At 36.9% G+C, this 27,955-nt stretch overlaps 2 protein-coding genes across 3 annotated transcripts; one reads left to right on the top strand and one right to left on the bottom strand.

The window, feature by feature from the left end:
• Positions 1-586: 586 nt before the first annotated feature.
• On the top strand, positions 587-25,132 carry LOC107820885 (AP-5 complex subunit mu). Of its 2 annotated transcripts, XM_075229500.1 has the most exons (8): positions 587-854; positions 936-1,079; positions 4,818-5,129; positions 7,659-7,942; positions 8,054-8,949; positions 10,720-10,776; positions 24,028-24,075; positions 24,229-25,132. In XM_075229500.1, the coding sequence occupies exons 1-8, from the start codon at positions 787-789 to the stop codon at positions 24,298-24,300; spliced, it is 1,881 nt and encodes a 626-aa protein (XP_075085601.1). In that variant the 5' UTR covers positions 587-786; the 3' UTR covers positions 24,301-25,132. The 2 variants fall into 2 exon arrangements, with proteins under 2 accessions (XP_075085601.1, XP_075085602.1); XM_075229501.1 differs by lacking the exon at positions 4,818-5,129.
• Positions 25,101-26,658, bottom strand: LOC107791017 (putative galacturonosyltransferase-like 4). Its single transcript, XM_016612999.2, has one exon. The coding sequence runs from the start codon at positions 26,534-26,536 to the stop codon at positions 25,439-25,441; it is 1,098 nt and encodes a 365-aa protein (XP_016468485.1). The 5' UTR covers positions 26,537-26,658; the 3' UTR covers positions 25,101-25,438.
• Positions 26,659-27,955: the final 1,297 nt, after the last annotated feature.

Raw genomic sequence — 27,955 nt, 5'->3', positions numbered from 1 at the left:
TCTCATAGTAAAGGGGCAAATTTGACCCTTTTCCATAATTTTATAACTCATGTCTTATGTTGGAAGGAGACGAGGGTCTTGAGCAACTTTTATGTTTTCTTTCATTTTTGACTTAGAGTGATATTCTAGGAAAAAAGTTACGTAATACATGTGTAAACGATGCAATATCTCGTGAAGTTGGATTTCAATATTTTATGATTAATCTAACCATCAACAATATTCATCATATTCGACAAATTACTTTGCATCTGGTTCTTTGTTCAGTCCAAAACTAGTAAGTTTATGCAATCAATTTGTAATTTTTCTACTTAAATGATAAAGTTATAATTCAAAAGACATGGGATATATAAGACATGATGTGTTAGAATCTTAATTTTAAAAAAAATTTAGTAGTATTTTATAAGAGTTTCAATGATTTTCTAAGAATATAAAATTGGATAACAAAAAAAAAAAATCATTGTAACGACAGCAGTGCTGCCAGTGCATCCTTAGTTCATATTAAAAATTTAGGATTTGACTCTATCAAATTCTCTAGTTAAAATTTTTTTGACTATAAAATTAACTCCATTATTATTCTCAGCCCTTTGGAGAATTTCCCCCAAAATATATTCACCAAATCTCATTTTAATCTTCAAGTGCCTCATTAAGTAATTCTCTCAAATCCATATGTCAAACGAAACGTCGTCGCAGATATGCAGTAAACGCCAGAAAAACGGTGGCGCAAACGGCGGTGAAATTAGTTGAGCTCGGAGGAAACCGCCGTTGAGTTGATCTCCGGTGTCGCAAATGCCGGGCTCTTGTAGTATTAGAGCTCTCTGGATCCTCGCCAATCAAGACACTGTTGTTTTCTCCCGGTACTTCCTCTCTCCCTGTGTGTGTGTGTGTGTTCTTTCATTCTTAATTTTGATAATGGTGGTGGTGTGATGAATTTGCAGGAGATTTCCGGTTGTAGAGAAGAGGTGGCGGGCGGCGTGTGAGAGAGATAAGAGTTTAATCGAGGATGATTTGAAGTATACTGTGGTGCCTTCTCTTCCTACAGATTCAGAGATAGCTGCTGCATTCATTGACCGCAAGAAAAGGTTTTTTTAATCCTTTTTTGAATAAAGTTTGAAGCTTGGGATGATAGTTTATACTATGTTTTAGTAGTATTTATACTTGAAGTGAACATAATAATGTACTATCCTCATCTCCCCAAGGGATCACTTGAGAGACGATCCTAGATTTATACTTTATGGGTTTAATTTTTAAGGTTTTAGCATTGGGGCTATTATATTTTTTAAGTTATGAGTTCATATCTACTATTTTTATAATTTTAAGGAATTTTTACATATAAATTTTTGAAAAGTTATGGGTTCAATTGAACCGGTCGTCAACACTCTACATCCGCCTCCGGATGACTTAGCTGTTGAAGAATCAGTGGTGGAGCCATACAAGGGAATTCAAAAATATCATACTTGAGATATGAAGCTATGACCTAAAAATAATTTTTGAATCCCCTTTGCTACTTTACTAGAATTTGTCCTCATGTCAAGGGGATTCAACAACCCGTATATAACCAAATAACCTAATTTTTTACGCTCTTTACACAATATAAATTTTTAGCGAAGGGGATTCAATTAAAACACTATGAAGAATACGAATGACAACATTGGGAACCAAGATTTAGATCTTAGCAGAGACTAGGTGATTTTTTCCCTATTTGCCTAAGTCTTGGTGAATAGAGTTGCCTTGTACCTGCTTTAGTGCGAGATAACAAACACTGGATTGATCTAAGTGACTAAGGACCCGTTTGGCCATAAAAAAAGTTTCTTTTTTTTTGAGATTTTTTTCACTTTTTTTCAAAATCAGTGTTTGGCCATGAAATTTTCGATTCACTTACAGATGAATTTCGGAATTTTCGACAACAACAACAATAACAACAACAACAACAACAACAACAACAACAACAACAACAACATACCCAGTATTATCCCACACCGTGGGGTCTGGGGATGGTAGTGTGTACGCAGACCTTACCCCTACCTTGGAGGATAGAGAGGCTGTTCCCATTAGACCCTCGACTCAGGAAAGTATAAGCACCACAATAATAAAAATATAGACAAGAAGGGACATCACCAAAAAGCCATATAAAAGCAGAATAAAAACAACAAGATAGTAAGGTGATCAACAATGAAAGAAAACAACGGTTAGTCATAAAAACCTACTACGAACAGAAAGCAAGACTACATGCCAATACTACTGTTATGAACACTCTAGACTACCTACTCTACTACCCTAATCCTCGACCTCCATACCTTCCTATCAAGGGTCATGTCCTCGGTTTGCTGAAGCTGCGCCATGTCCTGCGTAATCACCTCTCCCCATCTCTTCTTTGGCCTACCTCTACCTCTCCGTAGGCCCTCCAATGTCAATAACTCACACCTCCTCACCAGGGTGTCTGTGCTCCTCCTCCTCACATGGCCAAACCACCTAAGCCGTGCTTCCTGCATCTTGTCCTCAATAGGTGCCACACCTACCTTGTCGCGAATAACCTCATTTCTAATCCTATCTAACCTGGTGTGCCCGCTCATCCATCTCAACATTCTCATCTCTGCTACCTTCATCTTCTGGACATGAGCGATCTTGACTGGCCAACACTCAACCCCATACAACATCGTCGGTCTGACCACCACTCTGTAGAACTTACCTTTAAGTTTCGGTGGCACCTTCTTGTCATACAAAATATCGGAAGCGAGTCTCCATTTCATCCATCCCGCCCCAATACGATGTGTGACATCTTCATCAATCTCCCCGTCCCCCTGAATAATAGACCCAAGGTACTTAAAATTTCCTCTCCTAGGGATGACCTGCGAGTCCAGCCTCACCTCCCCTTCCCCTCTTTGAGTCTCACCACTGAACTTACACTCCAAGTATTCTGTCTTGGTCCTGCTCAACTTGAAATCTTTAGACTCCAGGGTCTGCCTCCATACCTTTAACTGCGCGTTCACACCGCCTCACGTCTCGTCAATCAATACAATATCATATGCAAATAGCATGCACCACGGCACCTCCCCTTGGATGTGGCGCGTCAGTACGTCCATTGCCAGGGCAAACAAAAAAGGGCTGAGTGTCGATCCTTTCGGAATTTTCGAAAATTTGAAAAACTTCAGAAAGCTATTTTTCAAATTTTTTACTTCAGATCACTCACAAAAATTCAAAAACAGCCCAAAATTATATTCATGTCCAAACACAACTCTAATTTTCAAATATCATGTTCACTTGAACTTTTTTCACCTTTTTCCGAAATTTTACAATTCTTATGTCTAAACGCCCACTAATTTAGCTCGAAAACTACAGTAATAGAAAATAGCAACATCTTTTTTTTTTTTTTTTGTGGATAATTGAGAAATTTTATGTTCCTGGGTTTCAAAACTCCGTAGATAATAACGCCCGTATTTCTACCTTTCTCTCAAAAAGGTACTCTAAGACCCCGTTTGGACATAAGAAATTTTTCCCTTTTTTCCAAAAAAATTTTACTTTTTTTCGAAATCAGCGTTTGTTCATAAAATTTCCAATTTTCACTTGAAAATGCATTTTGAAAATTTTCGAAAATTTGAAAAACTCCAAAAAGCTTTTTTTCAAAATTTTCACTCAAAAAACTTCAAAAACAACCCAAAATTATATTCATGACCAAACACAACTCTAAATTTCAAATACCATTTTCACTTGAAAATTTTTTTCCCCCTATTTTGGAATTTTACAATTCTTATATCCCAACGCCCACTAAATTCTAGGATCTAAGCTCATTTCTTTTAATCAAGCCGATGCGTGTGGTTTTGGATAATCTACTGAATGCTTATTATGATATAAGTTGTTTAGGAATAAAAAATTGTGGGTTCATTACAGTCATTTATTTAGTTCTGTTTCCTAATTTTATAATCTTAGAGATGATGTGAGGGGGTAATAATCCAGTTTAAAGAACTAGGCCAAATGAGAAAGTGGAGCTTCAATTAGCTTGATTTTATTCTTGAGCCTTTCATTATGAAATTTTGGTTTCATGACTAAAAGCCAGATGCAAGTCTTGCCCAGTGAAACACATGGTTTTTTGTAGTTCAGTTGGAGAAATGAATTCAGTTCAAAAGATGGATTATCAGCAAAAAGTTGAAGAATTCCCAAGGATAAGGAAGCCACTGGACTTTCGATTATCATTTTTATTTGTTAGACTTCAGTTCAATTCTTTCTGGTCTCCAATTCTATGACAAATAAAAAATAAAGAAATCTGATCAGTACTACATGGAGATAAATGACTATAGGGGGACCCCTCCCACATCTATCTCTTTCTCTGTGTATTTCTATGATTGTGGCCCGAGGGGATAGGTTCATGTTTGAAAGGTTGGTTCCTCGAATTGCAAGTTGAGATTTGAATGACATCTTGAAACCATCTTCTAAAATCTAAACTCAACTTGTTGCTCTTATCTCTTTTTTGGATGGAAAAACTCAGATGTTTTCCATTTTCGTAAGTCCATTTTCTTTCAGATTCTGTCAGATTTGTGAATTTCTTGGTTATGAAAGATTTAGGTAAGAAAACCTCTAGTAATTTTCCTATTAACTTCTTCTATAAAGATGTCTGGTGTTATTAGCTATGACTGTTGATGAAGTTGTCATGGAGAGTGAAATGGCATGCAACTGCTCACTATCTGACTTTATCATGTCAAATCCGTTATCTTACTTATTGTTGACTTAGTTTCCATTGTTCTCTTTATCTTTCTTCACTTTCATGTCCTTACATTGTAGCCATCGGAATTTCCATGAATTACAATGTATAACTTTTTCTATAGGGAGGGATCTGCTCGTGGATTTGGCATTAGGATAAACCATTCAGTTGAAGGTTCAGATTCCTGGGTTGATGATCCAATTACGCGTCACATAATAAGTCTTTACACTAAAAATGAACAGGAGGAAACAAATCGTACTTTGTGGCCGCTTGTTTTGCACATAAAGGACCACTATTGTATCCTTGTACTGCCTTTAGTGGAACCTCATCATCTAAAAACATATACAAGGATGTGTAAAAGATCTGACTGTGGAAATGCTGTTGGAGCAGATGAAAGTTTATCAGCCCTCCTGCTTAATCTTCCATCCATCACAGGGTAAGTTCCATCTTTACCTGTTTCAAGTTAAGAGGTAAAACTGACATTTGGCATCTATCTATGGCTTAAGTTGATTCCTCCTTTGATGTAAGAGTATTCATTAGTTGTCTTTTTCCTTCTTGTTCACTGCTTGATCAATCATAAAGCTCCGCGCTCAACTGATGCTATTAATTCTCTTACCCCTTTTATCCTTGGACACATTTTCTCACTGACATTATGATATGAATGCTGCCTTCTTTCATACAGGCAGATTACTTTCCTATTTTCTCATCTTAAGTGCAACAACTGTAAGTTATATATATTTGATGTCTCAACCCGAGTTTCCAATGTCTAAATTCTATCCTCAGTGATCTATCCTGTTAAGGATCTATTTTACAGATGAAACTTCTCCACTTGGCATGCTTTCTGTTTGCCATTTAATCTTCAAATAAGTTTTTGCCATACAAGTCTCTGAATGCAGAATAAGATTAATTCACCATATGGCTGTTATTGGTTCTGGTTTTCTTGGGTCTGGTGATGCTTCTCTGAGTTGTTTCATTTTACCTGATATGTTATTCCTTTCCTATTTTCCCTCCTTTTCTCTTGCTTGAGATATTCATGTACAGTATTCAAGGAAGGCCATTAAAATTGATAGAGGCTCCTTGATTCCCTCGCTACTTTTGCATGTATAAATGGGCATATCTGAGCACAGGAGTACACATTCATCATCTCTCCTCCTTTTCATCTTCCATATTAAACTTATATGATTTATCTGGTAACTACCAAAAAAAAGATTTATCTGGTATCTTTTTTTCTTTTTGTTTGATGGTATCGGTGCTGTCGTAATAACATTTGACTTCGTAATCTTGTTTGGTCCATAATATGTATTATAGGTGGACTAACATCAACTTTCAGGTCAGCTATTTTCTCTTCAAGTTTCAAGAAATTGTACAAGTAAAGAAATCTTTCGAAATTGTAACCCCTGCCAAGAGAGAAATAAAGAAAATTAATGCTTGAGATAGTGAAAGAGTAGGAAGGTAAAAGATGCTTTTGACATTAAACTAGTAACAGTTTGTTTGCCAATTAATCTTAATGTGAACATGCTTTACTATTAATCTGTTGCTTTGACCCAAAAAAATGAAATGATAATTTTAAAAACAACAGTAATAGTAATAATATTATGATTTAGTGCATACTCTCCCACTGAACTTGCAAAAAATTTCAGACACGCCTTAACTTTGCTGGGGACTCATTACACACCCCAACATGTAAAAGGAGTGGTCTGAGACCCCCTTACACTGCCACGTTGTTTGCGCGTCTTTAGTAGATAATGGAATGGCATGAGATGTTAAAATGTGTGTTTGAGACCTCATTTCACTACCATGTGTCCAACATTTATATTTTTTCTTTTCTTTCTTTTAAAAGGGTCATCTTCTTCCCCATTTTCTGCAGACCTCCATTTCTATTTTTCACCATCTTCTTCCATATTTTCTTACGGCCTTCTTGCTTAATTAGTTTAAAGTTATCCAGAAAAATCAATTATTATTTCCAGTAATGTTTGATTACAATAAAGCACGCAAGTTAATTACATTTGCCTAATGAAACTCCAGCCATTTTGCAGCACCGTAAAGACTTCCTGCTTTTTAGAGCAAACAATGAGAACAAAGTCATATATACTCAAAGAAGAAAGAGAGAGAGAAATAGTACCACCCACAGCGATTTAAGAGTGTAGAGAAAGAGAAGTGGCTGGAGAATTTTCCCGGGTCCGAACACTCGGTAGTGATGTTTTAATTGGAGACTGAAGTTGAAAGGGTGCTTCCATGGACATGGGGTAGATATATGTATGTTGGACATTGTAAGGGGCATACTTCTGATTTTTTTTCCTTCTCTTTTTGTCTTTGATACGTGTTAAGCATATGAATCACACCCTCCACTTTACAATGGTCTAACACAGTTCAAGGGGATCTCGGATCCACTTTTTTTACAAGTTTGGGTGTATAACGGGGCACCTGCAAAGTTAAGGTATGCAAGGGGGATTTTTCTCAAGTTCGGGGGGAGGGGAATATGTATTAAAGCTAATAATAGTGATGCTGATAATCGCCCGGGAATTGCCCAGCCAAAATATCATAGATTTCCTTTTCTAGGTACAGTATTATAGATCTTTGAGCCTGTCATTGACTTATCAAAAAGATTTTGAGCCTGTCATCGCCACCTACTATTCCTTGCTGTGTGTAGAGGAATTAGTTTCTTTCTTTTGGGGTTTGGTTTTTTTTTTTTTTTGTGTGGGGGGGGGGGGGGATTTGATTAGTTTATAGGAGTTAATTTGACAGTTCATTAGAGTATAGCATATTAAATTCTTTCTTGTACTTAATCATATACTTATACATGAACTTCGCTCCACGAAGTTAGCTTTGAAGCTGGGGTTTAGCTTGGTCTAATATGAATCATCGCAAGGTTCTTTTATGGCTAATGCAAGTTGGTTTAGATCTTGCGTAGTTAGATCTCTCCAGTTCCACTTATTACTAAAATTGCAATACTTTCCAAATACAGGGCATTTATGGTGGGTCACATGATAGGAGACATCATAACAGGCAATGTGACAGAACCTGAAATAGTCATAAGTGCATCTCCATCAGTGGGTGGGTTGTTGGATTCTCTCACTGGAAGTATTGGTATCTCAGCAAGAGCAAAACCTGTAGCTGCTCCAGTTGCAGGATCCACAGCTTCTGGAGCTGCAACCAGTGGAGCAATGACATCTGATGCTCCAAAGATTGGTTTGAGGCCCCTAGATAGAGATGCTATTCGCTCTTTTATAAGCAGTGCGATGCCTTTTGGTTGGTAATCTTTATTGTGGTATCTACCATTGCAATTGTTTTGTCCATGCTTGTGTGATTTAATTGAAGGATTTACTCTTCGCTGAAAAAAGCCGTCTACCTTAAATGTAGGCACCCCTCTGGATCTTAACTACACCAACATTTCAGCTGTCAAGATAAATGGATTTTCTTCAGCAGATATCCCTCCTGCAGACCAGAAGCAACCAGCATGGAAGCCTTATCTCTATAGAGGGAAGCAGAGAATTCTGTTCACAATTCACGAGACAGTCCATGCTGCCATGTATGATCGCGATGAAATTCCAGATAGCATAACAATTTCAGGTCAAGTTAACTGTCGAGCGGAATTAGAAGGGTTGCCCGATGTGATGTTCCCACTTATAGGTTTGGACACTGCTCGTGTTGAGCTATTATCCTTCCACCCCTGTGCTCAAGTTCCAGAGCATGGTAACGAGAAGCAAACACTTATGTTCTCACCACCATTAGGAAATTTCGTATTGATGCGTTATCAGGCACTTTGTGGTATGCGGCCTCCGATCAAGGGTTTTTATCAGCTTTCAATGGTTTCAGAAAATGAAGGTGCTTTTTTGTTTAGGTTACGGCTCATGGAAGGTTATAGAGCTCCTCTGTCGATGGATTTCTGCACAGTGACAATACCTTTCCCTAGGAGAAGGGTGCTTTCTTTTGAAGGGACACCTTCTATTGGAACAGTTTCAGTTGCTGAACACTTTGTTGAATGGAAAATTATAACAACCGGTCGAGGAGTATCAGGAAAGAGTGTTGAGGCAACATTTCCAGGGACAGTAAAGTTTGCTCCATGGCAACCTCAAAGATTGCCTTCCTCAGGGGCAGTACTTGGGAATATGGAAGATGAAGAGAGTGATGCCGAAACAGAGTCGACGAATAATATGGCGAACGTGGAAGACTTTTTAATGGAGAAAATGAATAAGGATCTTCAAGCAGTTGATTTGGAGGAGCCATTTTGCTGGCAAGCATACGATTATGCTAAAGTAAGTATTCTGTATAGCAACTTTAGTTGTAATGTTTCCTCTTTCATGGATTATTTTGATGTGAGCTGTCCAGACAGCTAAGATTTCCTTTTATTTTTCCATATAAACTCCTTTTTTTTGTAAGGTAAACGATTCTATTAGCAGTGGGGAAAATTCCCTAAAACCTCGCTTCCTGCTGCTATATGCTGGATCATTTGGAAAGAAAGAAATGCTAGGATTTTTGCAGACAAGAATGACACTGTACTTAAGCTTAAACCCAAATGTATATTCTTGTTTAGTTTTTGGTGCAACATGGCTGGCCCAAACTTGTTAGAGCCCGAAGCTATGTTGAACTTTATCTGTTCATTACACTCTGTGATGCACATATCTGTACCTTTTAAATGAATATTTCCCAGTTTCTGCTGGTTTCATCAATATGTTTTACCTTATCAAAAAAAAAAAATTCCTGTATACAAGTAGTATACTAAAAGGTAGAGAATCTACAACATAATGCGATTCTCTATGAATAACAACCAAGCTTTTCTACACACTGGAACTTCATTGGTGCACCAAAAAGAAACTAGGGATAAGAGGGCTATTCTTTGAACATGCTAGTACTGTGATTTACTGTGAGTTTAGGTATACTAAGTAACCAAATGTTTAAGATTAAGCAAAGAGCTGGCGAAGTCGCATGGAAAAGTTAGGAAGATATTGTCTTAGCAGAGAATGTGGCCCTAGATAGAGCTGACTGAAAAAAAAGGGCAGCCCGGTGCACAAAGAATCCCGCGTTCATGCAGGGTCCGGGGAAGGGCCGCACCTCAGGGGTTGTAATGTAGGCAACCTACCCTGATTCAAGCAACAATGGCTGATTTCACGGCTCTAACCCGTGACCTATAGGTCACATGGAGACAACTTAACCGTTTGAAAAAAAAGAATGAATATATATAGTAGACTTCGTGAAAACTGTTAGACTTGGGGACATACTTTTTTTATCAGTATATGTTTTTTAATCGGTAAGGACTTCTTTATACCTGTAGTACTAGTGTTATTCTCGTGTTTCTTATTCTTAGATTTCTATTACTACCTGTTGTCTTTGCTTTGGTTATCTTATTTTTTTTTCTGGCTGTGGTTACTGCTTCTCTTTCCATGGCTTCTTCATTACTGTATTTCTTTTCCAAAACTGCTATGATTATGCATTCCTTGAGTCGAGAGTCTATCGGAAACAACCTCTCTACCTTCACGAGGTAGAGGTAGGGTTTGCGTACACTACCCTCCCCAGAACACTGGATATGATGTTTTTGTTGTTAATGTTTTGAGTTGGGATCGAACTTGATACCCATCACAAGATCACCACCCAGAGAGAGAGAGAGAGAGAGAGAGAGAGAGAGAATGTTCGAGGAGCTTTCTGCGATCAATTTGTTACCACAGCCCATAACCATCAGCACTCCCCATCCCTGGGAGTTTCCATTTCTGTCCCCTCAGACAAGAAGAGAATAATGAGAGGAACACAGAGAGAGAGAGAGAGAGAGAGAGAGAGAGAGAGAGAGAGACTATTCAAAATAGAAAAAGAGGAACAGAAGAGTAACAAGGTTAGGCGAGTCCGCAGAGTGCAAATTGACTCTACTGATTTTTTTTTAATAGTCAAAAGTACTTCATCAACCTCATAATCAAGATATATTATTTTTTTAATAGTATGACAATTAGCTGATGTGGATATGAACATTTCTTTAAGTTGTTGAAATTAATTGCTTTGTGAAAAGTATTTTATTTATACTCATCATGTGATTGCAGGTTTCGTTCAAGATAATGGGAGGATCATTGTCAGGAATGTCTATTGATCCAAAATCTGTAAGTCCTCTATAAATCATCTGTTGTCAAGTTGATTCTTTCTTTTAGAGAGGAACATTATCATGGAAATAAATCATGAATAGTTCAACCTGTGTTATCCTAATTTATCATCTGGAAGTAGCATGAAACCAATAATTTCTGAATATCATTATCTGAAAAATCTTTCCCTTCAATTTTCATTTGGCAAAAAAAGCTATGTGAATTGTCTCATTTTTTTTTTTGTTGGTGAGTCCATGTATTTGCATCCGAGTTTTACTAATTTTTATCCAGGTTTTTTTTCTTCTCTTCAAAACCATCAAGTTAGTCAATCGATCTACTTGGTCTCAATCCCAAACTAGTTAGGGACTCCGGGTTGGCTTTTTGAATCCTTTATATCCATTCCGAGTCTATTCGGCCCATTTCATTCCAATAGTAGATAACTTATCGTTTGAGGCAAGTTAAGAGTTCTCTAAAACTAGAGTTCTCTATATCCTAAATTTATCTCTGCAATGACCAACAAATCTCCAATCATACCAGAAAGATTCCTGTCAAATACCGGAACTTATATAAGTGTAACAACTACAACTCGTTGGGTGAGTTATGCATGCCTTGATATTGATACTGCTGATTTTCCTATTAACTGGCATATGAGTGTAGATGACAAAGGAGAAGCACTCTAGGTAACTTAACCAATGAGTTATTTGTATTTGGTATCAATTTGCTGTTTATGAAGGTTACCCATAGTCTATTACTTAAACCAATATTTTCCAATCAAAGATTTTCGCGTTCCATTAACATTCAATGCCCAATTCGAACCAAGTGGACACAATTTTCCTTCAACTTCCTCCCAATTAGGTGTTGTGAAAAGTATCTGCGTCAACTCGTTACTAATTGACTCTAGACTAAAATGTTGGTTAATGCATTCAGGTGCGAAGCTGATTATCTTTCCCCTAACAGCATATTGATTTGAATCTTTGTTAAGATTCTTGTAAAACTTTAGAACAAGGTCTAGACAAAAATACCAGGATACTGCACGAAAATTTTCCTGTTGTAATGCTTGATGGTATCAACTACGGTCTTATCAAAATCGCTATCCTTAGCATAAAAATCAATTCCTTTTTCTTCCATGGGTTTTCGGCCCTTCCATCCTTTGTTGCGTGAAACTTTGGGATAAGGATTCTTGTTGTTTGCCATTTGATAATGGTGATGGGTGCTTTGTGAAGAAGAAAAGTGAAAAAGATGATTGGGGGTGGTGTACGCCGCAGAAAAGTGAAGAAAAAGAAAAGATTTAAAATATTCTTGTGGTCCCAAAAGATTTACTTTATAAGAACTAAAAATGGACGGAAAAATCGAACGCTCCACAGACATGGCTGGCTACAAGCAGGGGGTTGGGCAGGGGTGGGTGAGTCTGATGCGTCACATCGCTTTGCGTCATAGCAGAAGCGCAATGCACTGTGGCCTTTTTTCCTTAACTCTATTCCTGGCACTATTTTTTAGCATGGTGTGTCATGCAATCATGATTTGGAGTTCAAATGCATTGGGCTCTTGAAAAGTATTTTTTTTCAATTTTGTTGAATTGCTGTAATTATTTATTCCCCTCTCTACTACGCATTGAACATCGTCCTTCCACAATTTGGGTTCCCCCAATCTTATAAAGATACTTTCTATCGATATAAATTTTATACATTAGAAATACACTTCTATATATAAAATTTGAGTTTATAGTATATGTGTGTGTGTGTGTGTGTGTGTGTGTATATATATATATATATATATATATATATATATATATATATATATATATATATATATATATATATATATATATATATATCACACACACACACATACATACACATACATACATACATACTATATTAAAAGCACGAAGACCTTTAGCAAAATGTCATTCGCCTTTTTTACCCTCTAAAAGTAGAGTTCATACTGGACAAAATAGTCGTTCTAATTAATTCTCTAATATTTAGGAAGCATTATTTAATTATTTTCCTAATATTTAGGAATACTCATTTAATTAATTGCCTAATACTTTGAAAGCAACTACATTTTTTAAATCTTTCCTTATTTAAAATATATAAAAACTCTTCATATTTTAGGACTTTAAAATTTGTGAGAAGGCACGGGAGAAAATATGTTATTGATATTGGATGATAAATACAATACAAGAGGTCCCTATTTATAGCTATACACTACAAAGAGATATTACTCCTCTTCCAATGTGGGACAAGACTACACTATACATATCTATAAACTAACACTCTCCCTCAAGCCGGTGCATACACATCATATGTACCGAGCTTGTTACACATGTAACTAATACGAGAACCAGTAAGAGACTTAGTGAAAATATCTGCTAGTTGATCATTCGACTTTACAAACTTTGTAACAATATCTCCTGAAAGTATTTTTTCTCTGACAAAGTGACAGTCGATCTCAATGTGTTTAGTCCTCTCATGGAACACCGGATTTGACGCAATATGAAGAGCAGCTTGGTTATCACACTAGTTCCATCTTGCTGATTTCTCCGAACTTTAACTCCTTGAGCAACTGCTTGACCCAAACTAACTCACACGTCGCCATAGCCATGGCCCGATATTCGGCTTCGGCGCTAGATCGAGCAACTACATTCTGTTTCTTGCTCTTCTACGAGACCAAATTACCTCCTACTAGAACACAATATCCAGACGTAGAACGTCTATCAAAAGGTGATCCTGCCCAATCAGCATCTGTGTACCCAACAATCTGCTCGTGGCCTCGATCCTCGAATAGTAATCCTTTGCCTGGAGCTGACTTTATATACCGAAGAATGCGAACAACTGCATCCCAGTGACTATCACAGGGAGAATCCATAAACTGACTTACAACACTCACCGGAAAAGAAATGTCAGGTCTAGTCACTGTGAGGTAATTCAATTTGCCAACCAACCTCCTATATCTCGTAGGGTCTCTAAGAGGCTCCCCTGTCCAGGCAGAAGCTTAGCATTCGGATCCATAGGAGAGTCAATAGGTCTGCAACCCATCATTCCAGTCTCCTCAAGAATGTCTAAAGCATACTTCCGCTGTGAAATAACAATACCTGAGCTAGACTGAGCGACCTCAATACCTAGAAAATACTTCAATCTGCCCAGATCCTTAGTCTGGAAGTGCTGAAAGAGATGTTGCTTCAGATTAGTAATACCATCCTGATCATTACCAGTAATAACAATATCATCAACATAAACCACTGGATAAATACACAGATTAGGAGCAGAATGCCGATAAAACACAGAGTGATCAGCCTCACTACGAATCATGCCGAACTCCTGAATAATTGTGCTGAACTTACCAAACCAAGCTCGAGGGGACTATTTCAAACCATATAGTGACCTGCGCAATCTGCACACACAACCATTAAACTCCCCTGAGCAACAAAACCAGGTGGTTGCTCCATATAAACTTCTTCCTCAAGATCACCGTGGAGAAAAGCATTCTTAATGTCTAACTGATAAAGAGGCCAATGACGTACAACAGCCATGGACAAAAAGAGACGAACAGATGCTACTTTAGCCACGGGAGAGAAAGTATCACTATAATCAAGCCCAAAAATCTGAGTATATCCTTTTGCAACAAGACGAGCCTTAAGCCGATCAACCTGGCCATCCGGGCCGACTTTGACTGCATAAACCCAACGACAACCAACAATAGACTTACCTGCAGGAAGAGGAACAAGCTCCCAAGTGTCACTCGCATGTAAAGCAGACATCTCGTCAATCATAGCATGTCGCCATCCTGGATGAGATAGTGCCTCACCTGTAGACTTAGGGATAGAAACAGTGGACAAAGAAGATATAAAAGCATAATATGGTAACGACAGACGATGATAACTTAAACCGACATAGTGGGGATTAGGATTAAGTGTGGATCGTACACCTTTGCGGAGTGCAATTGGTTGACTAAGAGGAGACAAGTCCGCAGTAGGTGCAGAATCTGATGCGGGGCGTGAATCACCTGGGCCTGATGCTGGATGTGGATGACGATGATAAGTCAAGAGTGGTGGAGCTGCAAAAGGTTGAACTGGATTATGTGGAGGAACTAGAGCTATAGGTGGTGGAGCTACAACCGGAGCTGTAGGTGGTGGAACTGGAGCTATAGGTGGTAGAGCTACAACTGGAGCTATAAGTGGTGGAGCTACAGCTGGAGCTGTAGGTGGTGGTGCTGGAGTGACTGAATCTCCAAAAGATGAAACTGGTAGTACCTCAGTAATATCTAAGTGATGACCCGAATCTGTGAAGTATGATTGGGTTTCAAAGAAGGTAACATCAGCGGACATAAGGTACCGCTGGAGGTCAGGAGAGTAGCATCGATACCCTTTTTGTGTTCTCGAGAAACCCAGAAATACGCACTTAAGAGCACGAGGAGCTAACTTATGTGTTCCTGGAGTAAGGTTATGGACAAAACAAGTGCTTCCAAAGATACGGGGTGGAAGAGACAACAAAGGTAAATGGGAAAACATGACAGAGAATGGAACTTGGTTCTGGATAGCTGAAGATGGCATACGATTAATAAGATAGCAAGATGTAAGAACAACATCCCCCAAAAACGCAACGGAGCATGAGATTGTATGAGTAGGGTACGAGCAGTTTCAATAAGATGTCTATTCTTTCTTTCAGCTACCCCATTTTGTTGAGATGTGTACGGATAAGATGTTTGATGAATAATCCCATGAGATTTCATAAACTGCTGAAATGGGGAAGACAAATACTCTCGGGCATTATCACTACGAAATGTGCGAATAGAAACCCCAAATTGATTTTGAATTTCAGCGTGGAAGGTCTAGAAAATAGAAAACAGCTCAGATCGATTTTTTATCAAAAATATCCAAGTGCACCTGGAATAATCATCAATGAAACTGACAAAGTAGCGGAATCCTAAGGTGGAACTGACCCGACTAGGACCCCAAACATCTGAATGGACTAAAGTAAAAGGTGACTCTGCTCGATTATCAAGACGCCGAGGGAAATGGGAGCGGGTATGCTTACCGAGCTGACATGACTCACACTCTAGAGCTGACAAGTGAGATAAACCAGATACCATTTTCTGAAGTTTTGACAAACTGGGATGTCCCAACCGTTTATGTAATAAATCTGGTGAATCAGTAACAGGACAAGTTGTAGAAGGAAGACAAGATGTGAGTCCATGTGATTTAGCAAGGATAAGGTAATAAAGTCCGTTTGATTCACGCCTGGTACCAATGATCCGCCCCGTACTGCGTTCTTGTATAAAAACATGGTCATCAAGAAATAAAACAGCTCATTTAAGTGATTTGGCTAAGCGACTAACAGGTATGAGATTAAAAGGACTATTGGGAACATAAAGGACTGAATCTAAAGGTAAGGAAGGAAGTGGGCTTGCTTGACCTATTGCAGTTGCCATGGTTTGAGACCCATTGGCCATCGTGACTTTTGGAAGAGATTGAGAATACGAAATAGTAGTGAAAAGAGATTTGTTACCAGAAATATGATCTGATGCACCTGAATCAATGACCCAAGACTCAGAGGATGAAGATTGGGAGAAACAAGTCACGCTATTACCTGTTTGAACAACAGAAGCTATTTCAGAAGATGTCTGCTTATATGCTTTATACTGAAGGAATTCAATATACTCTGCTAAAGAAACCATCAGACTATTCAAAGCATCGGTTCCCATGTCGCTACAATTTGTAGTAGTATGGTTAACTTGAAATAGTGGAAATAAGTAACTCCTGTAAGAAAACTGAAGAAATAGTTTGAAAAACACTGTTTGCAGCCGGAAAATAGAACATTGTTCTGTGCCGGAAACACTGTTCACGCCGGAAACACTGTAGCTCGTCGGAAAATTTCAAAGTTGTCGGAATTTGTTGTAACCAGGATGGATAGACTCGGAATTCCTTTGCGAGCAAGCTGTCCTGAAGAAATATTTTCAAAAAATGGCCAGAAAGGTCACTGTTCACGCCGGAAAAATATAAAAGTGGCCGGAATTTGATTTGAATTAGATGGGTAGGCTCGGAATTTTGAGGAGAGCACACTGTCCTGAAGAAGTTTCGCGAAAAAATGGCCGGAAAGTGGCCAGAACCCTCGCCGGAAAAGTTGTTGCCGGCGCATGGAGGAGCGTGACGGCTTTTCTGCCGGATAAAATTTCAGGGGTTGGTAGTCGGAGGGTGATCTACCTCGTGGTGGTGTTGGTTTTAGCACAACACCGACAGAAAGTGACTTTCACTTAGACAAACCTTAGGTCACCGGAAAAATTGCACGATGACTAAGTTCTTTCTTCCCGGTTAACGCTGGAATGATGCACATCGATCTTTTCTCACTAATGCTCTGATACCATGTGAGAAGGCACGGGAGAAAATATGTTATTGATATTGGATGATAAATACAATACAAGAGGTCCCTATTTATAGCTATACATTACAAGGAGATATTACTCCTCTTCCAATGTGGGACAAGACTACACTATACATATCTATAAACTAACAAAATTAATAAAAAATTTACCTTATTTAAATTAACATACTTTTCATATTGAGATAATATGTATTATATTCTTTGATGGACGTGGAACTCACTTGAGGGACAAAGAGTAGATTTATTGTTTAAAACTTTAAATCAAAAGATCCAAACGCTATTAGTTATGAATTTTATTTTGAATTTAGTTTTGAATTTTATTTTTAAAATTCCTTGGTTTTAGGTTTTTGTTGTCTGTTATACTTCGTGTGTATTCTGATTCATGATTACCTTTAATTATTGATATAACTATGAAACTCGTGACAAATGTCAGTATTAATAGTAAGATTCTCATGGTTAAGCCATTTAAAAAGCAAACGAGACCATATTTCAGCAACATTATTCGTGAATTAAGAGATATAATACCCAATCAGTTGAATTAAAGTATCGTGTCACTAAATATTAACAATTAATAGCTTTTAATTAGTTAACTATAGTTTGCTTTTATAATTCAAAAATTTAAAAAGTATGTGCAGATAAAAATAAATATTACAAACACTATTGTAATGATTTATCTGAATGCACATTAAATTTACATGAAATGTTAATAGATTTTTATATCTTTTGAGAATTATATATCATGATACCTTCATGTTGGTTAAGATAATAATAATAATAAATATTAATTTTTATCTTAATTTTTATAATAATCATTTTATTTTTTTTCTAAAAACATACTATGTACTTGGGTTTAAACAATACCCATCCAATTGAATTCTTAGTATGATACTTAAACCTAATAATATGGAGTCTTTTTTTATTATTTCAATTTGAGTTCTGTTAAGGAATAAGATGAAATTCATATTACGTACTTGAGCAAATAGAATTTATTTTTTAAGGCCATAAGGAATATAAAATTATTACAAGATATATTTGAGTAGGAGTCAGCATATTTTTCTGTTATGTTTGAGCCACTAAAGCAAATGCATAACTCATATACCAAAATCATGATAAGACATTAGAATATTTTTATGTGATGTACTTAGTTTTTTCTTTATTAGCTTGGCTATATATGATCATCATTCATCATTTTCAAGAGTTTGTGCTTTTTTTAATTTTATTTTATAACTCAATTACATAGGTTAATAATGTTTGTGTAATTTTTAAAAATTCGTACTCACTAATATGAAGTACACGCGCAACGCGCGTACTCTGAAGCTAGTATATATGTATATATGAATTGACACTTACTACATATATAAATATGTGCCTAAAAATATTAAAGATTTAGATAGACATAAGTATACATTAAAAAAAAAAACATAAGTATTTCATATAAGTATATTTCTTCACTTCTTCACAAAGCACCTATCACCATTATCAAATGGCAAAACAAAAAAAATCCTTATCCTAAAGCTTCACGCAATAGAGGATTGAAGGGCCGAAAACCCATTGAAGAAAAAGGGATGGATTTTTATGCTGAGGATGGTGATTTTGATGAGATCATAGTTGATACCATCAAGTATTACAACTAGAAAATTTTCGTGCACCCTCTTGGAGATTTCTGTCTAGACCTTGTTCTAGAGTTCTACAAACAAAGATCCAAATTAATATATTGTTAGAGGAAGACAATCAACTTCTCACCTGAAAGCATGGACCAACTTTTTGGTCTAGAGTCAGTTAGTGATGCTTTTGATGCATATCCTTTCCGCAACACCTAATGGGAAGGAAGTTGAAGGGAAATTGTGTCCATTTGGTGCCCATTGGGCATTGAATCCTAATGGAACGCGATTGGAAGATATATTGGCTAAAGTAATAGTCCATGAGTGACCTTCATAAGTAGTAGATTGATACCAAATACAAATAATTCATTAGTTTAACTAGAGTATTTCTCCATTATGCCATCTGCACTCATATGCCACTTAATGTTGGAAAAATATTCAATATCAATATCAAGGCATGTGTAACTGACTCAAATGTGAGGAGTATTTTCTTCACTCCAACAATAACATCTTTGTTAAAATACTTTGATATATACCTACTCCCCTAAATATTTGTCACAGCTTCTTCAAGAATGATTAGTAAAATTATTTTGAGCAAATGTGACAAACTAATGGTCCAAAAAAAGAACTAGGCAAAATAAAAGACCAAGTCAAGCACGCCCTACCAAATGTACAACTGGGAATTGTGAGACAACTAATGTACAACTGGGAATTATGGCAATTGGCAATTCAATTGGATGGACTGGTACATCAATTTGCTCAAGTTGATGGAAGAATTGATATATTGGAAGAAAAGATGAAAGATAGGATGCGTAGATTGGAAGACAAATAGAGCGGAGGTTTCATGGAGTTGAGAAAAATGCAAGACACAGCGTACGATTTTACTGTGATCTGTGAATTTTCTAATATGATGCTCACTATTGGTGGATCTCGGGAATTTCTTTATTTGCTAGATTTTCTGCCATTTGAATGGGCAGATCCATCAAAGGCAGCTTGGGAATTCCACAGATTTTTAACCAAGCTACCTTAGAAAACCAACAACCACTAGCTAATGAAACGCCACTGCTACCACTGGTTGTACCAAATGGTTCAGATCTAATGTCAACACAAAGCAGTAATTTCTTTAATAATTTTTCCAGATCTGAACAATATCACTGCTTTTGATGACCTTGCAGGTATTTTTTCACCTCAAAAGGTAAACCATATATGATAAATGAAGGTGATCGACATAAAAAAAAAAGAAGCAAAAAGACCACGAGAAGTAGCTAGGAAAGGAAAGGAGATTGTGACAGAGGCAGAAGCCTCTTCAGATACAAAAGATAAGGACTATCTGGTTGAGGGGGAATGAAAGAAGAATGGCATCTCTCTCACGCGGCATAGTACATTGAGACTACTGTACTATGCTCATACAATCTCATGTTCCATTGCATTTTTTGGGAAATGCAATTCTCACACCCTGTTATCTCATTGTTCGTATGCTTTCCTCATCTATCCAAAATCAAGTTCACACTATTTTGTTTCCTCACTCATCTTTCTTCTTTCTTCCACCTCGTGTAGGAGTATGTGTTTTGTCCATAACCTTATTCCAGAAAAAATAATTTAGCCCCTCGTGCTCATTGTGTGTTTCTAGGTTAATTGAGGGTGCAGAAAGGATATCGGTGCTATTCACCTGACTTCTAGCGGTATCTTATATTCGCCAATGTTACCTTCTTTGAATATCAACTATACTTCACAGGTCTAGCTGATCACCTAGACATTTTTGAGGTGTTAGTACTTTCATCTTTTTGGAGATTCTATCACCATCTCTCCACAATCTTCTCCCACAGCTCCACCACCTACAACACCTTCTACAACTCCACTACTCTTGATGTATCATCACCGTCAACATCCAACATTAGGTCCAGATAATTCACGTCCTATACTAGATCCTTCACCTACTGAGGACCTAAGTTGCTCGGACACGGGAGCAGATCTAGAGATCGGATCCTTCAAAATGTAAATTCTAAGATTCGGGGACATGGATCCTAGTACGGATACGAGTGCTGGGATCCAGCTAAAAATAATTCAAAAAATAAAAATATCTCTAAATTATGAGAAATTTTGTGGAATACTTACGTATAACTTGTAAAGTGTGGATTTATTTTTATTCTCAAGTTGTAGATAAGTAAATGATTGATTTCTTAGATAAAATATGCTATTTTCTTCAAATTTACCCTAGTTTTGGTTTTGATTTCGGGAATCAAATTGTATCTCGTCTGGAATTTTTCCCTCCGTCGTGGTCAAAGTACCCAAAATTGTTTGACCAAATCCAGTACGAATCCCATACCCACACCCATACTAGTGTCGTGTCGTCACGGGTGCGGCACCTAAACTGCCGTGTCGAAGCAAATTAGCTGAGGACTTGTCTCCTCCTAGTCCTCCAACTTCTCTTCGAAAAGGTATTCAATCCACTATTAATCCTAATTCTAATTATATTGGTTTGAGTTATCATCATCTATCATCACACTATGATGCCTTTATGTCTTGTTTGTCCTCCGTTTCTATCCCTAAGTCGATAAACGCTCTCTCATCCTGGATGGTAACAAACTATTTGTTCTTCGTCCTTTTTTTCTATCCATGGTTGATGTTTTCCATTGACCTCTTTATCAATTAGACATTAAGAATGCTTTTCTCCACTACAATATTGAGGATGAAGTATATATGGAGCAACCACCTGATTTTGTTGCTTAGGAGGAGTCTAGTAGTCTTGCCGGATGCGTCGATTCTTATATAGTCTGAAACAGTCGAGAATGGTTTGGTAAGTTCAACACAGTTATGTAGGAGTTTGGTAGACTCGCAGTGAGGCTGATCGTTCTGCATTTTATCGACATGCTGCTCCAAATTTGTGTAGTTATTTGGTAGTTTATGTTGATGATATATTCATCAGGGGCAATGATCAGGATGGTATAACTAAATTGAAGCAACTTCTCCTTCATCACTTGCAGACTAAGGATTTAGGCAGGTTGAAGTACTTCCTAGACATTGAGGTCGCTTAATCCAAATCAGGAATTGTAAATTCACAACGCAAGTATGCTCGATACATCTTGAAGAGATAGAAATAACATGTTGTAGACCTATTAACACTCATATGCTAAGTTGCTCGGACTCGAGTGCGGGTGTCCGATACGGGTGCAGATCTAGAGGTCAGATCCTTCATGATCTAAATTTAAAGATTCGGGGGTACGGATCCAAGTACGGATACGGGTGCGGGGATTCGGCTAAAAATAATTCAATTATTTAAAAATAGAGTTATAAAAATATGTATAAATTATGAGACATGTGAAAAACTTACAAGGTATTCCGAGAAGGAGAAAATATTGAACAAGAGTAGAATTTTAGAAGGAGATAAAATGAAAAGGACTGACATAGAAATTTATATATACAAGGTATTCCATTTTCTTCCATATCACCCTAGCTTTTGATCTGTTTTCAAAAATCATAGTATCTGTCCCAAATTTCTCCGTTGATTTTGGTCAAAGTACCCAAAATCGGTTGACTAGATCCGACACGGATCCCACACCCATACCCACACCCACGTCGTGTCGACACGGGTGCGGCACTGAAAGTGAAGAGTCCGAGTAACTTAGCTCATATGGACCCGAATGTTAAGCTTTTGCCACGACAAGTGGATCCCCTTAGTTATACTAGAAGGTACAGATAGTTGGTAAGTTAAACTACCTCATAGTGACTCGACCTGACAGCCTTTCTTGTGAGCGTTGTAAGTCAGTTTTCGGTCTCTTCGTGTGATAGTGATTGGGATGCAGTTATCTGTATTCTTAGATATATAAAATCAGCCCCAGACAAAGAATTGCTTTTTGAGGATAAAGGCTATGAACATATAGTTGGATACATAAATACTGATTGGGCAGGATCACCTTCTGATAGGCGGTCTACATATGGATATCGTATTCTGGTAGGTGGTAATTTGGTGTCTTGAAAGAGTAAGAAACCAAATGTGGTTGCTCGATTTAGTGCAAAAGCAAAATACCGTTCAATGGTTGTGTCAACTTGCGAACTAGTTTGGATCAAACAGTTGCTCGAAAAATTAAGTTTTGAGAAATCAGTCAGATAAAACTTATGAGTTATAACCAAGCTGCTGTTTTGCATCAAATCCAGGGTTTCATGAGAACTAAACACAAGCTCGACTATCACTTCATCACAGAAAAGATACTTTAAGGAGACATTGTTACAGAATTTGTGAAGTCAAATGATCAGCTTGTAAATATTTTCGCCAAGTTCCTCACTTGTTCTCGTATCAGTTACATTTGTAATAAGCTTGGTACATACCACTTGTATGCAACTTGGGGGGGGGGTAAGAATATTGTAAATAATACTGTATGCTCCACTCGTCCCAATTTATGTGATGCTGTTTGATTGGACGGGAGTTTAAGAATGAAAGAATATATGGATATAAATCATCATCTCATTTAGGGTAAATTGAGAAATTTAAAGTAAATTGTTATTAAATCTAAAAAGGAAAGAGTCACATAAATTGGAATAGAGGGAGTATCAATTATGATTAATTAGATTTGATTTGATTGATTGTGTAATTAGGTAGAATATTTTCCTTCCTATCTTAGCACTTATATTCACTATTTAAGATTCGGTAGCCTTAGGGAATAATCAAGCTGTGTTTTCACTATTTCTTTCGTCGTATCTTCCTTTTACTCACACTAATTCTTAGTTGAGTTACTTGGCATTGCTGTTAATTAACACGATATCTTGTGCAAATAACATGCACCATTAAGTCTTATCTTGCACACTATTGGTTAGCTCATTCATAACTAGGGTAAAAAAATACGGGCTTATCCCAAGTGAAAATTGGCTCTTATGGGAGGGTGTTTTTAGGTCTTCTCTTTCCATTTATTGCATTAGTTGATGTTGCTAATTATTTGTTTTTCACATGTTAATTGCGTCATAAATTTCCTCTTGTTTGTGAAAATTAATCTAAGTGTTTATTGGCCCATCCCACTTTTCCTAGGTAATAGTAGATTCAACCTACTTCTACACTTCACATTTCTTTCTTAAGCGTACAAACTTCGCATCGGACTATTTTCCGCCTTGAACATCTAGATGAAAGCAAATTACCATCGGTCACTGACTCACTGCATCATATGCTTGAACTGCTAACTGTCAGCTCTAGGTTTGTGCTATGAGCAGTTTCTCAGTCGCAGAGATTCTTAGGCGCTTTATGTTTCCTGCTTATATTGATATTTAGTTACTGCTATTCTTAATGCGATGAGCCATTGCAGGTAAGCATTTTCCCTGCTGTTAAAGCACCTGTGGAATTTTCAACTCAGGTATTTTTGTTATCAGTTAAATAAGATATTCTTGATAGTTCTCTAGCTTTATTTGGGTCTGCTTATTACAGCAGCTGTTCGACACCTGCAATCAACCCTGTCTTTTGAGTTATTAAAATCTTTAGTTGTCTGACTTTGGTATGATTGTCACAGGTGACTTCTGGGGATTATATTTTGTGGAACACACTAGGAAAATGTCCTGTTGCTGCCACACCCAAAGCATAGAGTTGCAAAATATATTGTTGATATATCTGTTAGGAGCAATGACAGACGGTTATCTTGTTGGATGGCTGCTGAGTTTGAGAGGCAAGCGACAAAGAGGCTGTATGCAAAAGAGATGTATAGTGGGACCATTTGGTGACCAGTTCCTCTTGCAGTTAGATTGCACAAGTGGGAAGTGGATGACTCATGTTTCTTGGCATTTGGTATTTGTGGGACAAGATTATTTAAGACGTGTACAACTACTTTTTGGATACTCAGGTCACACATAATTAGTTAGCTGTATAGGTTATGAGAACTAACTGCATACTTGCTTGTGTTGTCTTGGTGTTTCTATTAGGTGAAAGAGACTCTTCCTAGAGAGACTGAGTCTCGTGCCTTCCGCTGTTACAGACATGCTTTTGCGAGAAACTTGATCAGCAGTTTTCCCCTTGCTTCATTCGAATTTTATAAAACTGGAAAGATGCTGAGATTTCTAGCTCTAAGAAGTGTTTGGTTACTGGGTCTCGTACCTCCCGCTGTAACACACATTTATTCGGTGTTTGGTTATCGGTATTAGCTCATAGTGGTTTATATTTTATACCATATTCTTGGTATTCTTTATCCTACATTGGATGTGGCATAATAATCCCAGGATTATAATCTTCCGAACCAAACAACCCCTTAGTGAATTGCTTTTTATTCGTGGGGACAATGGAATTCTAAGAATTGGATCCCTTGACTGAAAGGGTTCTCTGTGTTGTAAGATAAATCTTTGTAAGCCTAATATATTCTGTTGTTAGCGTTAAGGATTCATGAAGGAAACATTCAAAAATTAACAGTTTACCTTTACAATCAAGAACAACGAATGTACAAAGCCTAATAAGGGGAGAACAATTAAGTTCATTCACTTTCGTGAATTCCTTTTCTTAGCTATCGATGTCTAATATACCTGTAGACTCTTTTAGCTTCATTCTTTAGATTACAAGGCCTAAGGATTCTACATCTCAAGCCTTAGGACTATTAGCTGTAATCTTAATCATTCTTCCCTGACAATGTCTTACAGTGCAATTATATTGCATCTATGTTTGCACCATTTCATTTTCAAATGCAGCAAGTTCTCTTTCTATCAATCTATCTTGAGTTCTATTCAGTTCTCTCTCTCTCACTCTTCTAATGCAACTCTGGTTGAACGATACAGATCGTACGGTGCCCACAAGTAATCGATGGTACAGGGCTTTCGAGCATCCAGTCTCAACCATGGCTTACCCTTGCCACTCCAATGCAGTAGGCTTATGGGTCCAGGGTGAAGTCCCCTACATTTGCCTTCAAAATTGTCACCACCTAATCCATGTTGGTTCCATCTATGATCAACTGCCTTAATGTTTCCTGCAAACACAAGCAAAATTGGAGGCAAAGATCCCAAATGGTAAATTCTTCTTTGCTTTTGTATTAACATCCATTCTTCAACCTTTTGTGTGTACCCTCCTTTTCTCCATTCATCAAGATTCATCACCATTACACCTGTGTTGAAGTAACATGTCTGTCTTCCCTCAAATGTTTTCGCCAAATTCACGTCTGACCAAAATGTGTATGTAAAATAGTTTGTAAAGTTTGCATGGCAATATTCAGGCGCTGCCAAGACTTTGTCTCCTAAATCCACTCCCCATAACTTGGCAATATCATCCACAACAATGATATCTGAGTCTAGGTAGATGACACGGTGCACGACCTCAGGGAGAATATCTGAGAGGTAAATTCTTGCATAATTTAGAGGTTGATCCAAGGCTTGTCTAATTGACTTGGATATCTTCCCCCTAACACGATTAGGATGAAAGTGGTAGATTTTGTAGCTTAGGTAAGGGAAAGTGGAGTTGATAAGGGAAATGATCTCAGGCTCAAGATGAATGGAAAGGAAATGAAAGGAAGTGTTTTCTGGGCATGTTGAATGTTGCAAAATAGACAATACTGCAGCCATAGTGCCCCTAATGTAATTGGCATCAACAGGCATTACTATTTGGATTTTGTCTATGTCACGTGAGCTGCATGCATTGCCATTGCGAAAGGCAGGCGCCTCTCGGAAGGAAGGAATGTCATCGGAGGTAGGTTTTTGGATGGCAACGACGCGAATGGCGTTAGCAAAAGAGGAGGAGGAGGTGGTGGTGGTGGTAGGATGTAAGAGGAGGAGGGAAAGGATGCCTAAGATTGGAAAATAGTTAGAAGAAGAAGAAGAAGAAGGGACATTTTTGTTCCAAGAGGCCATCCTTCCTTAAGCTACATTTCTTGATTTTTTTTTTCTTGGGCTAATAATATGGATGTCAAAAGAGCGGGAGAGTCTTAATCCGTGTTCAATACGTGCTTGACTAACTCAAAAGAAAGTAACTTTTAGAGAGAAAAAAGTGGTCATTAAACGAGGTTGTTAATGGAGTTGTTTTAGTGCTAATATAGATTAGTGGTTCTACATTTAAGGTGTACAATAGAAGTGAAATTTTATCATGAAATGTAGGGATGACCGATACTTTTGCAAATACAACCATTTATTTTCGATGTCCTAAATTATTGCCCCATGCAAAACCTTTTACAAGTTACATGTTTCTTAGGATGCATCTTCAGAGTATCAGCTACCATCTTGACATGGATAATAATCCCTATCTATCTATTATATATATATATATATATATATATATATATATATATATATATATATATATATATATATATATATATATATATATACTATATTAAAAGCACGAAGCCCCTTAGCGAAATGTCGTTCGTCTTTTTACCCTTTAAAAATAGATTTCATATTGGATAAAACAGTCATTTAATTAATTCCCTAATATTTAGAACTTTACAATTGACTAAAATTTTGATTACTAAATGTTTCCTTATTTGAGGTAAGTAAAAAGTCCAAATTTTTAGGATTTTAAAACTAATTGGTATTTTTCCATACATAAATTCTTTCCTTGTTTAAAGTCCATATATAACAAAATTTTAATAATTTTCATATTACTTTTAGTGGATGTAGATTCTATGAAAAATAGAGTAAAGTAACGTGTGTTTTAACAAAATTAAAGTAATTAATAGATCATGCTACTTTTATGCCTAATATTTAAAAGGTCTTTAGGACTTTAAATAAGTAATATAATTTTCCCACATTTAGTTCTTGTATAAGTTTTAAAAATATCAACTACGACATTTTGAAATATATATACTAAGAAAATTTTATCATGAATAAAAGGTACAAATTTATATGTAAAATATAATGGTTAATACTTTAAAAGTTATCCCTTTCTTGCACCTAATATTTTTTGTTAAATCTTTATATTGGACTTTAAAACCAATTAATTTTTTTTAATTATCTTACATAAATTATTTATTACTGGAATAATGTAACATAATTATAATTTCTTTTATGTTATTATATGTGAACTATAATAGTTCATATTATATTTGAACCATTTTCTCTCAAAATAATACTTTTCTATTTAGTAATTTTCTATGTATAATATCTTTAAAAACTACACTCAATAATTAAAACAAATGACTAAATTAATATACAAAAAAATATAAAAGATATATATAGAGAGAGGACAAGAGAGAGAGAGGGCGAGAGACGGGGAGGGGGGGGGGGGGGTAGAAAAGTATTTGGTAGCACTAATGGTTCTGCAAATATAAATAT

This window comes from Nicotiana tabacum, chromosome 14, assembly GCF_000715075.1.
Source record: "Nicotiana tabacum cultivar K326 chromosome 14, ASM71507v2, whole genome shotgun sequence".
Taxonomy (NCBI): domain Eukaryota; kingdom Viridiplantae; phylum Streptophyta; class Magnoliopsida; order Solanales; family Solanaceae; genus Nicotiana; species Nicotiana tabacum.
Note: the sequence above shows the minus strand (reverse complement) of the source record. Positions and strands in the feature narration are given on the sequence as shown.

Bases quoted from the DNA above. Each gene is read 5' to 3' on its own strand.
- LOC107791017 (XM_016612999.2), bottom strand. From the start codon at position 26,536: ATGGCCTCTTGGAACAAAAATGTCCCTTCTTCTTCTTCTTCTTCTAAC.
- LOC107820885 (XM_075229500.1), top strand. From the start codon at position 787: ATGCCGGGCTCTTGTAGTATTAGAGCTCTCTGGATCCTCGCCAATCAA. The intron at 855-935 runs GTACTTCCTCTC...ATGAATTTGCAG, and splicing joins GACACTGTTGTTTTCTCCCG to GAGATTTCCGGTTGTAGAGA. The intron at 24,076-24,228 runs GTATTTTTGTTA...TGATTGTCACAG, and splicing joins CTGTGGAATTTTCAACTCAG to GTGACTTCTGGGGATTATAT.